This window comes from Excalfactoria chinensis, chromosome 5 (genome assembly GCF_039878825.1).
Source record: "Excalfactoria chinensis isolate bCotChi1 chromosome 5, bCotChi1.hap2, whole genome shotgun sequence".
Lineage (NCBI taxonomy): Eukaryota > Metazoa > Chordata > Aves > Galliformes > Phasianidae > Excalfactoria > Excalfactoria chinensis.
This window is the reverse complement of record NC_092829.1, coordinates 14449864-14463729: the sequence shown is the minus strand read 5'-3', so window position 1 is coordinate 14463729 and position 13866 is coordinate 14449864. Positions and strand designations below refer to the sequence as shown.

Genomic DNA, 13866 nt, shown 5'->3' with positions numbered 1-13866 from the left:
AAGGGTTATAGTAAAATGGGGTTACATCAGACTGGTGGCCGGTCACTAGGTGGGGATCCCCAGGACTCCATTTTAATGCCCATTCTCCTCAGGGGATATGATAGTCATGCATATTAAGGATGTTTGCAGGTGATACTAAATTAGGAGGTGCCGTTGACTCCCTAAAAGGTACTTGTTGGGAGGCAGTGTCTAATTAAACGGTTGGGCAATCACAAATCACTTGAAGTTTAACAAGAGCCAGTGCCAGACTGTGCACCTAGAGTGGTCCTACCCTGGCTATATGTACAAACTGGAGGCTGGAGAGCAGCCTCACAGAAAAGGATCTGGGAGTTCTGGTAGATGCAAGCTGGCACCAGTGCCAGCTGGTGTGGATTTGGGCATACCAGTGTGAGTAGGACATAAAGCTTCTGAAGAATGTCAAAAGGAAGGCTGTGAAGGTGGTGAAAGATCTAGAGGGCATGATGTATGAGGAGCAGCTGCAGCAGAATGGAGTGGAGCTGTGTTAGGGGAGGGCTAGGTCGGGTGTTAGGAAAAGGTTCTGTACCAGAGAGTGGTCAGCATGGAACAGGTTCCTCAGGGCAGTGGGCACAGCCTCAAGCTGACAGAGTTTAAGAAGTGTTTGGACAACAGTCTCAGAAATATGATTTGGGTTTTGAGTGATTGTGTGTGGAGCCAGCGGTTGGACTCAGTGATTCTTGTGGTTCACTTCCCACAAGGGATATTCTATGATTCCGTGATTATATTCTGAGGGAAAATTCTTATATTTTTCCTTTCAAAAGTACATTTCGAATAACTTTGGGGAAAATATAAACAGCATCATTCTTTGTTAAGTGCTGTGACACAATCAGTAGCCTAAAAAAAAATCCTGTTGTTTGAAACTTGCTTTAGGGAAAAGGTAGTTCTGCAGACAATTTCCCAAAATCCCCTCCATTTTTCTTTTGATGTATTTTCAAGCTATTCTTTCAGTACCATAAAGAGCTCGATGAAGAATAAGCACTGAATGGACTTTCCAAGTCAACTGCTTGCAGTGTGATAAGTAGAAAATTCACTCCAATTTTTTAAAGAACCGTAACAAAGTGGCTATAAAGTGTCCCAACCCTTTATTTTCTGCTTTCTTTAGTCATCTATTTTAGCCTATTTTGGAGTCTGACTTCCCTCCCTCAAATTGTATGTTCTGCATCCTTTTGCAAGAACAATTTTTTTTCCAAAATAAAAAAAAATAGTAATAAGTTTAAATGCATCATCTTTAAGTAATGCCAAGGTATCATTTGCCATCCGTAAGATTTACTTACTGTTCTCCTCTATCCCTTGTGGTGATGCTTAGTAATAAAAGGAGGGCTTTAGCACACAGAAGTAGAGAAAAACATTTTTACATGAAAGTAGTCATAACTCATCTCTAGCCTAGATTCCATATGTCAAACATTCCAAGATATTCAGCCTCAGGGTGTGGTTCAGGCCTGTCTTGAAACAGGATACAGTATGTAGTTTGTATGGAAAGTACACGTCATCGTGCAAAACAGCCTTTGTCTCTAGTTTCTCTGTGGGTAGAAATGTTCTCTTTGGTAGAGGAATTCCTTTATTGACCTAACCATTAAGGCATAATTATCCTCTGAGACAAAGGCTGACTTGATGCTTTACTGTTCTATTACTGTACAGTTGTTTGGAAACAGGTCTTAGACTTTAGGCGGGTAAAAAAAGGATTAGAATAAAGCAGGATGAAACTGAGCAGGCATATGCTAACAACAAAATGATGTGTAAAAGCCCATGAATAGCTCAGTAATGTTTTAGAGCCCAGACTCAGAAAAGCACTTCTGTGCAGCTCTTAATGGATGCTTAAATCTCATTCATTGTCACATGTTCAAGATCCTTTAAAACACAAAGTGTTCTCAGCTCTTACTGGTTTCACAGAAATGAAGAATTCCATCTCTTATAGGATTGGACCAATGATGCTTTACATAAGTCATTATGGTGTTAGCTAAAACAGGAATATTAATTCCTGGAGCTAAAATAAGATAGCAATAAAGGAGATTACCAATCCTGCTCATTTTTGTATGGGTCCAAAGTATGAAGACAACATGTAGAACAGAATCAAAAAGGAATTAACCGTATCTATTAAAACTGTAGAAAATATTTGTACTCAGTCAAAACAAATGTTCATCTAGCCCAATATTCTAAATCCAACCATGACTTTATGAAGATGTCTTGGGAAGAATGAGACATTTAGGCCCTACTGCCCTGAAACTCATTATGATCTTTTGCTGTTTTCAACTTAAGGAGTGTGTTTGTCTCTGCAAACACTGATGTAGAGCATTCTCTTAACATCTCAGCAATGTCCATATCCTCTCTCAGTGCTCTTTTATACTTTGATCACAAGTGGGCCCAGCACGCTTTCCGCTCCTCATGTGTTTAAAGTAAATTTTACTGTAAAGTTTTATTCCTCTTTGTTGTTGCTTCTCAGACTCTTTATCTGTCCTGCTTTATGGTGCTTTTGCCTAAATTTGGAAACATGATTTAGGTGACTGGGTTAGGAAGGAGCTGGTTCCCATTGCTTCTTTGGCATTGTAAGAGAGGAGTTCTTTCAAGAAGGTATTTCAGACTGGGACTTAACTGCTGTATTCTGAAATGCATTTTTGGGAGAACTTCTTCTTACCTAATGTCTGTGTAGTAGCACATCTACCATAGAATTTTATTTCACAAATGTGCTTCTGAGGCAGATCTCACTGGTTTTCACATATACTGCCTTTTGATTTGAACTGTATTCTTGGAGCTCACGAGGCAGAATCCTTTTGTAGAAAAATAAAGGAGAAAAAGTGTTCCAGGAGAGCAGCTAATGTGTTCTGTGTAGGAAGATATACAGGAGAAATTGGCAGAAAAATAGGTGCAAGTTTAATTTAGTAACTCTATTATGTTCGCTCATCATTTTGGAAGGGAAAGGAGGAACTTGAGGAAATCTGTGTATCCCACTTCTGCCTTAAAAAAAAGTGATAAAGTAGATAGCACAGTAAAAACATAAAACTAAATTATGCCAAAATCCAACCAAGTCAAACAAGCGAGCACCCTGCTCAGTTATGTTTAATTTTTGTTGAATATTGTCCTATGTAAACCTATAGTAACTCTGAGAGTAAAGCTTGTTTCTGCAAATAGTGCGAAGTCTTTTTTCAGGACCAGTTCCCAGCACGCCAAAGATGTGTCTTTAAGAGGAAATTATTGGCATGAATCTGAGCATGCAAGGATTGGCAAAGGTACAGACTCGGAATAGAAATATAGGTTGTTTGGGACAGATTTCATGGTCTGGAATTTGGAACTTACATTCTGGAAAATGAAACTTCTGAGAGAAGTCTTAATATTTTGGAAAGCACTTTGTTTTCAATGAGAGTGAGAAGTAAAACCATAGTACTTTTTCAGAGGAAAAAAAATTGTTTCCAAAGCTCTGTTGCAGAAGAATTGAAATAGCAATGTTTTAACATATCAGCTTCCCAGTTGGAAGGCTGACAAAAGCTGGGCCTTCTTGGACACCTTTCTATCTGCTGCATAGGCTTGCAGTAGTGCATTAATGCAGAGAGTCTTACATCCACAGTTCCTAGAGAAAATAGCAGAACTGAAATCAGTGGGGATTTTCCAAGAGGCCTGAAGGGCAGTTTCTGTGTTAATTTTCCCAACAGCAAATTGAAAAGCATTTACTTTGGATTTTTCAGTGGAAGATATTTCTGATGGAAAATTCACAATATTTGTTACATCTCTTCTGGTTGCTTCAGTGCTAGTCCCATATTTGGACAAAAATTGATGTTCCTCTGCTGTGTTTTGGAAATGCTCAGGAATTAATTAAGCTCTCAGATTGGCTAATTTACATATGCTAAATTTTTCCAGTCACTCTCAACTCTGATAAACTTATCAGTAATATACTCGCTGACTGAATTATTGTGAAGTTCCCATGTGGAGGTGTGTATGCTACTCATAACACACCTCCAGGTCAAGATTTGAATTAATGTTGCTAATGATATGCAAACGTAAATATAATCTCTGGCATAAAGCCTAATTAGGACCCAGGAGACAGGTGACTTAAAAATCACTTTTCACTGGGGGAAAAACATGTTTGTTCATTTTTTACTAATGATAAATGGTAGAGAGATGTACAAAAATTAATAATAATAATAATAATAATTTTAAAATGACAGAGTACAGCATAAACATCCTAAGATGGTCATAAAGTGACTTTTTAATTGGAAATTTACTGGCGTCAAAATAATTACAACAAGCAACAACAACAACGAGAAAAACAGAAATTAGAAGTAAATTTGAGGAAACCTTCCTTGTTTAACAGGTGAATGTAGTGAAAACCTTTTTCTATCATTCCAGTTACCTTAAGTTATAAATGTGTAGGCATTCATAACAACATAGGTAAGAAATCCCTGTATGCCAATTAGATTCGTGTTTTTCAGGTAGGTTGTAACTACTAAATTTCCTTTAGGTGATACCTTTTTTGCATGGGAAGTTATAGACATTCCAGTGTTCTGAAGACGTGTTTTGAAGTAGTCAGTGTGTGAAGCTAAGGTCTGTGCTAGATTGCTATTCTTTTAAAGGGAAGACCAAGTGGAGTCTGTCTAAACTCAGTGAGTGTTCTTCATGCATCTTATTGACTGAGCTTATCTACACTTTAAGCATTAGGAAGTTATCTTTGGGGCTAGCTCTAGCATGGTCCCATGGACTAAATTGCTTATTATTACTTGGAGCACACTAGGTGTGTACCTCCAGTTATATGTCAGTGGAATTTCATTGGTGTGACCCAGGGCTGCTCTGCCTAGCAAACCAAAAGACAATAAATTGGGAGTATCAGGAGATTTATTTCAAGATCTGAAAACCTGATCTGAATGCAAACACAAGTGTAATTTCATGCTTTTATGCAAAGTGCATCTCTACTCTGTGTGTGAATGTTCTAACTAGGGTAGTGTTTTTCCTTTAGAAAGTCACTTTCTGTCATGCCTGAAGGAAATATTCCTTTCCTATCAGTGCTGCAAGGTGTGTTTGTGACTTCTTTTAACAGTGCCCTATACGTATGTGATCAGTGATCAATGCTGAGAACATCTGGAAAGACGACAAGCCCAGAAATGTGTTGAGATTTAACGAAGGACTCTTTGCTGTAGGGCTCTCTCTTAATACATTTTTGGAAACATTGAAAATGGGCTCTTCTATAATGATGTTGCCTTCTATAATAAAGCAATATTCTCTCATTATTTTCACAAGGAAGTGCAGCAAAATGCACCCTTCCTCAGCTGTGAGTTGCTGCAACAGCCTGCAGACCCAGGGCTCATAGGAGTAGCTGGTACTGCTTGTGAAACAACTGAGCTAACATCCTATAATGGGGCTGTTGGCATACTTTCACAGAACAGCTACGTATTGAAAAATAGGCTTAATGAGGATGAAAAGTTTTCTTCCTTGCAGGTATATTAGGAAGGTAAACAACAATCATAAAACAATTTGACATGTTTAGTTATAAAAAAGAGTAGCACAATAAGTAGTTTAAAAAGAACTGAACATTTCAGCCTGGATGTTTTTTGTGTATTCAGTTTAGCCAGGTGATGTGAATGAAGGCATCAGGATCCAAAGGAAAGTTGCTGCTAAATGCACTACGTTCTTACTTAACTATTAAGATACAGCATAAGAGCATAAGACTTCTTTAGCACTGAGTGCCACACATAGTTCCATGACCCAGTGTAGCAAGAGCTGGAGAGCTATAAGGCTAGATAAGTTTAGGGCTTTATATAAAAAGTGTGTAAAAGAGAAGCTAGTGTAAAAGATCAGAACTATTCCAAGCTAGCTGCAAATGTCCAGCAAAACCCAACAAAACCCAAAATTGCTATTCCTAACCCCTAAAACCTCAAGCCTGGTGCTATGTGATGAGTACGAACATCACCTCCATGGATTATGTTGCTCTACAAAGCAGTTTTATCCCAGGCTTTTTGTGGATAGTGCATCACTAGTAAGACAGAAGAAAGGTAAGTAGTTCTTCACCAACATTTCTGTTTTCCTGGTCCTGAGCAAGCATAGCAATGCAATATACAGCCCTGCAAATTCTCACAGTTAAGCATTTGTTTAAGTAATTCAGTACGTTAGATAGGATCCGTGACAAGATCTATATTCTCCAACAGAGGCTGAGAGCATCTGTTTGTTCCCTCTTTGTTCCACAGGCAATTTTGTTTCTTTTTTCATGTTGTTCAAAAGACAGATGAGCCTGAATCCCCTGCACGTAGCACCAATGAAGGTGCTCAGATTTAGCCAACATCAGATCCATAAGTTTTTCCTTTCAAACAGTCGCCCACTCACTTTGCATTTGGAATTTATACTAAGAAAATTATCTGCCTGGGCCATACTGACTTGTTTGATTATGACCCAGGCTTAGCAGCATGGGTAGACAGAACACAGATTAAGCAGTGGGAGTCCTTTAATGATCCAAACCAGAACAAATTGAACGGGAGGAGGTATAAGATACCATAGGATATTTACAGCCTCATTAATAAAGTTAGTGAGTCATGAGCTAAAAAGTGTCATTTCTTTTTCTGGACAGAACAGAAGAATTACTGTTGTTAAAACTTGTGTAACAGTACATGTAACAAGGGTGGAAAAAGACTTATCTTTAAAATCTATTCACAGAGTTGTGGTAAACATGTAGAAGTAGGGTTGGATGAAGAGACTTTAGTAGCTTTTTTTGCATTAGAAATTCCATGGACACAGGCTAAAAGGGCATAAATAAAAGGCCAAACAGTCTAAGGTTTCCTGGTGGGTTAATGGCATCTTAGAATTCCCAAGGAAATATTTAGGAGCTGATCTCTAACTTAGCACTAGGATATGTATCTAAGTAAATGAGTGGGGACTTGTGTTTGGGCAACTATTAAGAAATCTCCTAAATTGCAAAGGTATGATTAATTTTCAAAGGTTTGATGCTTGATATCTTTGTGTCTGGTGCACGTTGGTACAGAGGACAGACCTGATTCAGTTGAATTCAGTGACACAATCTTGTATTGAACAAGTCCTACATTACAGTGTTTTTGTAGAAAGAAAATTTCTAGTGAAACTGAAGGGTCTTTTCCCTGTTTATTACCTGCCCTTCAGGCTTTTACTTAAACAACTTCACTTCTGTTGGAAAATTAGAATATCTGTTCATGCCTTCATCATTAGTGACAGAGGTCCGGTGCTGCTTGCTTGTTAATTTCAGTGAGCTGTACAAGGAAAGTCATTGCTTTATAGAGGATAAGAGAGTAACCCAGGGCTGAGCTATGTGCAACTAGAGAGAGTTAACAAATCTGCATCTTCTAAGGCCTAGGTTGAAATTCTGCCCAGGTGTCCACATTTGGGTATGTGAAAGCAGTTTATCATGTTCACAGGTTGGGTCCGTTCTACTGTTTAGTTTGAAACTGTTTTCTGTTGCTGCACATAAGCTGCAGGTTATTTTGACTACAAGGTTTTCCATCTTCTTTTTAAAATACTGTTTTGTTGTTTGTTTGTTTGTTTAATTTTGCTTTTGGATTAATTGTAATGCAGGTATTTGAAAGTGCAGTAGATCAGAACATTCATTTTGGTTATAAAAGCAGCCATGCTTTTAAATCCTTGTAAATCCTTCTTGGATTTACGTACACTTTGGCAGACTTAGCATTAAGATTCTGGATGTGCATGCAAGGGCAGAATTTGCTTGAGAGTGCAAACAAAGAGCAAGTGTAGATAAAAGGTATGCTGGAAAATGAGCTGATGTGCACAGTTGTAACCAGCCTTCTGAGATCCTGTCATCTGCTGTGTTCAAAGAGGTCTGGGCCTGTGAAACTAACGGCAAAAATTAAACTAGTTCTTTCCTTTGTTTTTGTCCTGCAGAAGGAAAAATGAATAAAATTAAATGGATTTTGACATGGCCATTGATATTCGTGCTCTTTTGCACCATTCCAAACTGCAGCAAACCCCGCTGGGAGAACTGGTTTATGTTCACATTCATCTTATCCACTCTCTGGATTGCCTTGTTCTCCTACTTTATGGTGTGGATGGTAAGTCCTTGTAGCAAAACCTGCCATAGAGAGTAGAATTTGAATCTCAAAATAGATCATAGATCTTCTGTGTATTTGTTAAAGACGTGTAATCATAGTGTAGTATTTTCAGTTTGTACTCTTGATTCTTAAAATTATCTTAAAATATCTTTCTGTTACTCTTTTCTGCACAAATTATTGGTCCTTTACTGTATAGTGCCCAATACAGCTTGATTTTCAAATAATTCACATTCTACTAATGAAAGGGAATCTAAATAGAAGTATTCAGCTCATAACAGCTACTCTTAGACACCTTTAGGAACTGGGTGGTATGGTCTGATACTGAAACAAACATATATAAGAGGCAGATGGATGGCAAAAGTTGAAGTGCTGTAAACCTCAAATAGAGTGGCATAATTCACGAAAGTCTTAGAGAAAGACTATCATACTTCATATCATGCTTTCTTATGTTTCCATTTGCCCTTTCTTTGAGAAGCAGTGTAACAGGTGTACACTGTGATCAATTTAGGAGCACGTTTACTGGAAGTATTAAATAGGTTTATGTTTTTTTTTCTTTTTACCCTCTTTCCGGTTATCAAGTTCATGTTTTCAGTCAGAGAAGTTAAATGAATAGAAAAGCTCCTCAGCTGGTTTCTGTGGTGGGAGCTATACTTTCGAAATATAGAAAGTTACCTTTTTCTGCACTAAAAGATGCAAACCCATAAAGCTGTAGGTATCTATAGCTAGAAGATAGGTACTATGTGCTGTCAAAGAATTCTGTGATCATTTTTGTCTTTAAAGGAAAATACAGTGAAGTAGTCAGCTTGTTTTGTACTGAAGAATATATAGCTGTATAAGTATGCACAGTCAGCCAAATATATGCTCCTATAGTTGTATATATGGAAGACATTTTGTTCTTGAACTTATTTGCGAAGTATTTTTTGGGTGGAGAACATTCATACCTTCTCCAAATGTGTCAGACATTTGCAGACTGCTTTATATTTATGCTTCTTTCTGCTTTCAATACACACTTGATACATAGTGTTTTACACTATAAAGTAATCCCCCTCTCTGAAGGTTGAGAGATCCATATGCCAGCCACTCATTCTGCCTGGTATAATAGTGCCAAAACCACAGATTAATTTCATACCATATGTCCTTTGTCAGACCATGCTCTGCACCTTGGTTCCATTTGTAGATGTCCCCTTCACAAACAAGACATGCTTGCCAAGACTGCAACCCCTCTTATTTTAAGATGCCGCCAGACGTTATAGTATTACCATTTATAACAGGAGAATCATGCCTACTCCTATGTCTGAGCTACCACTTGCCTTTGAGAGTATGAAGGTTTGTGAGTGGGTGAGTGAGTTTCTAAAGAACACCTTTTCCTTGGTAAAAGGTTTAGTCTTCCTCATGCACGAGGCTGACAGGGTATTTCAAGAAAACAACACTGAAACATAAAGACTCTCACTCTTGATACTCTCTGCAAGGAAGGAGCTCCTCTTGCTTTTGTCTTCTCACTCTCCCAAGGCTGTTTCTTTTGCATGCTCAGTTGCCTGTTAGTGCTTCTATTCTCTTCACTTTTTTTCAGTCTTCTTTGGATGTTCCAGTTAAATAATGTTCCCTGTCCTTTCCAAGAGTTCTGCTACAAACTTCAGCCCTTCCCTTAATAGTTGTAAAGCTGCATCTGGACTCTCAGGGGAAAATAGAACCAGAGCTGCTTTGGGATTGTATCAAGAGTTATTTGAAAAACTGTTTCCTTCTTCATGTGCTGGAATATAAGAAGCTCTTTATGTCTCTGACACTCTATCGTGTTATAAATTGATTCCAATCCTTTTTCAAGAAGAAGCAATAACAGTCTTGCTATTATTGGGTATAAAATAATAACAAAATCACAGACTGACTCCATGTCCATGGTCCTCTTTAAAAGATCAGTGCGTCCTGTTAGAAGTACAGAAAATGGAGCTTACTGTTTGCTCAAAAGTGTTGAAGACTGTGTCCAAGGTACTTTTCACAAGGTTGATTTTAGGCTAGTAATTCCACACTTACTTCATTTGCAGAAATGGATCTTCAGTCTAATTCTTCAGGAATCTACACCAGAGATCAGAGTATGCTACAGTAGTATTGGCTTGAGGAGACTTTCCAAATCTGACAGCTTTATCTCCTTTCCTTATTCTTCAGGTGACTGTGATTGGATACACCCTTGGGATACCAGATGTGATCATGGGCATTACTTTCCTAGCTGCAGGAACAAGTGTCCCAGACTGCATGGCCAGCTTAATAGTAGCAAGACAAGGTACTGTGTCTGCAGAGGGATACCTGCAGTCCTACATACATGCTCTATGATTTGCTTCCTCAGTGCACATAAACCTTCAGTGCAAGTTTATTATTTTTAATTATTTTTATTCGTACTGTTTCAGAGCCTAGATGAAAAACAGAACACTTTGCTAAGTACTGTGTGCCAAAAAATCTTTCCTATCCTATTACCTTTTACTCACTGGGACTGGGCACAGCCTAGCATTACAGACGGTCATCTGACAGTTAGCCATCTCAAGCATGGTATGTGTCAGTCTGAGTAAAAAGATGGAAGTAATAGACCAGTCTGGAATATCAGCTATTAAAAAGCTGTGTTGAGGAATGTGTGCAGATCAGCACTGTTCCATATAAAACTTGTACTGATTTCTAGAAGATTTATTGAACCCAGAGAAGTGGTCTGAGGTGATCTAGCAAAAATGGTGTTGCTTCAAGCATACTTCTCATCAAAAGGCAAATCTCTTTCCCTTTGGGATGTATGAAAAGTAGCACTGGAAAAGGTTTTAGATAACCTTTAGTTATGTCACCATCAAGTTTCCAATTGAAATTTTAAATTCTTTTCTCAATGTATCTTTAATGTTCTGTGAAGGTTTTTTACATTTCCTTTTTTGAGAAATGTCTGTAGCCACATGCCTTCCTGTTGTTGAAAAACATTAAGCCTGAATGTATGATCTCCTCTACTGCAGTAGAATAAGAACCAGTCCTAATTCTATTCTTTTTCACCACTCCTATCCATGTAGTGTTTTGTTGTTTTTTTTTTTCTCCAGATAATGAGATCTTCAGAACATATAATTGGGCAAACAGCAAGGGTTCTGAAGTGATAAGTTAAGCACCCAAATGTACCACCTTTGAGATAGAAGCAGTGCTCTTAAATGTTGCTTGATTAAAAAGAATTATATGTTTAAGATGTTTAATTCTCCAGCTTGTATTATTAGGTGTGCTGCAGGAAAAATCTTATACAAGCATTGAATCTCACAAAAATATTCAAGGTTCTTATGGAACTGCCTTCTGACTAGATTAGCTTTCTGTATGTAGTACTAAGCAAACAGGTTTTTGAAGGAACTGGAGGAAAACACAATATGTTTTACAATGAACAGACAGCTGCTTTAGATTAATTCCTTCCTAATATTAGTCAAAACTATTCTAAGGATTGTTTCCTCTGAAAGTGAAGCTAAGCGGTAGCTTGTGGAAAACCATCCCTTCTCATTGAAGGACAGCATTTTTGTAGTACTTGAAATCAAGAAAAATGGCTAGAAGGCAGATTGCAGACAAATATCTGAAGAGTAGAGAGGAATACTGCCATAAAAATGGAATGTAAGGATAATATTTCTTTATCCCTTACAATAGAGACTGTATCTGTGATCCAGCAGTGTCTGTCTCTGCTCTGTGTGCAGAGATTTGTCCCATTTATATCAGAGTTCCTCTTCCTTCTTGGTATGCATTTTGTAGACGTGACTCAGTAGTTAGGCTGCCCATTAAGGCAAACTAGCAGAGGGAAAGGATTCTGCTTTCCTTACAACTATTGGTGCAGAATGAGGTATCAGCCAATGTTAAATATAATTTCTAATTATGAAAATTGTCTCCTTACCTCAGATACTCTGGCCAGTCCAAGAGGGCTTGGATCAATGCCAGTCAGTCCTCTTTAGTTTCCTCCGGATACTAAATTCCTCTGGAATTGATTCTATTCCTTTTTTCACCTGAAATTTGCTTTTCCTTTGCAGGCCTTGGTGACATGGCAGTATCCAACACGATAGGAAGTAATGTGTTTGACATTCTGGTGGGCCTTGGTGTTCCGTGGGGTTTGCAGACCATGGCGATTGATTATGGATCAACTGTATGTATACCGAACATACTTGTAATGTTTTCGTTTTCTCCATTTAAAACAAACAAACAAAATAACAACAACAAAACAAACCCACCATCATATCTTAAAAAGAAAGCACGCAAATAAAAACTAATCTAACAGAGCAAGTGCTAGCATGTTATTGGTTGCTAAATAAGGTGTTGTGTTTTGGTGGGGTTGTTTTCTACCAGTGAACTAGAAATTACAGGAGCAATGTTCCTTCCACAAGCTGCAATTAAATCCCAGTTTGTCAAATGCAGTACATTACATTCTGTATCAGAAAATAGGGCCACAGATATCTGTTCCTGGCACTGTCATTTTCTCACCGCACACCTTCAAGCTTATCTGTCTCCCTGTACCTTAATAATAATACCTTAGTATTTTTGTAAGATGAAAATAACATCTTTTTCTTTCATGAGGATCTTTTAACTTGAAATCCATTATACATGCTATTTTCTTTTTTGAGAAGTGGGATTCCTTACACATTTGCCTTAAATCCTCAACCTTCCCATTCTGCATTATAAATCTGTTGTGGGTTTGCATAGTTTAAAAGAACAAGTCAGTCACAGTTTGAGGCAGAAGGTGGACTACCATAAATCAGTAAATTGATTTCTGATCTCTAAAACATGGTGTTTATATTCTGGGTGATTTAAAGGTTTCTTCTCTGTTTAATTCACACAGGTTAAGATAAACAGTAAAGGACTGGTCTATTCAGTTGCACTTTTACTAGGATCGGTGGCACTGACTGTAAGTATTTGTGTATTTCTGAATGTGACTCTTCAGACTATTCTGATTGCAAAATAATTACCAGGTATCTACCTCACGTATTCTAGAAGGAAAAACTGAAAGTACTCATCATCCCCAAAGTATTGATTCTTTTTAAGTACTGTTCTTATAATACCATGATTAGACTAGGATTAGATTAGGACTGAAATGTGACATTTGGTGCAGAAGAGATGCTAGAAGTGTGTAGATCCCTTTGATTTCAGTGACTGTATTGACATTATGTGATCAAGTAATATTCCTTTGGTTCTTTGTCCAGCTGCATACCCTAGGTCTTTCTGTGGTCTGTGCTGGGGAAGGCCCAGATATCCTTCTTTTCATTCTTGCATCTCCAGTTTTCAAACCAGCCTAGACTAACAATTCACCCTAGCCTTAACAAAGACTAGTTCTCTGGGGGCTGCGAACCTTAGTACTTTGAATAGGCATGTTAAGTACCACTCTTATAAGGCAGACTTGTTAAGGTGAAACAATAGTTCTACTTCAAAAGTCAGTTTTGCTGGTACTTAGGGTACTGGGATCCTGCTGACTCCCAGAGAGCCATCTGTGGAAAGAATCAAATCCCAAAGGTATAAAAATACCCACTTACACTAATGTCTTTCACTGCCTGTGAAGACCCTTATAGATGAGGGAATCATCACTGGAAATGCTACACTGTTGCATGGCTAGATTTTAGAAAACTTCACATCACCTGCGCATGACTCAAATGATAGAATGTCCAGATCTGTTCACTTTGCCACTAACTTCCTTGTGCATCTGCCACTACAAGCTGTGGGAGACTGTTCTTTAATTGTCCTATCTCTAGTTCTGCCATACTGCACGGTGCCTGTGAAACAGCATTCTTTAGACATTTGTATCTGATAGTACTGCATGAATATTGGTAACCAGCACTTTTGGATACATGGGAGGATTATGCAGATGTTA

The 13866-nt window shown here is 38.1% G+C and overlaps 1 protein-coding gene across 1 annotated transcript in view; it reads left to right on the top strand.

Annotated features, from left to right (window-relative positions):
• SLC24A4 (solute carrier family 24 member 4) overlaps positions 1-13866 on the top strand; it is an 85491-nt gene that overhangs the window by 65051 nt on the left and 6574 nt on the right. The window contains exons 13-16 of the mRNA XM_072337433.1: positions 7861-8027; positions 10188-10302; positions 12041-12153; positions 12844-12909. Coding sequence (XP_072193534.1) covers positions 7861-8027; positions 10188-10302; positions 12041-12153; positions 12844-12909 — 461 coding nt within the window. The remainder of the gene's footprint in view (positions 1-7860; positions 8028-10187; positions 10303-12040; positions 12154-12843; positions 12910-13866) is intronic.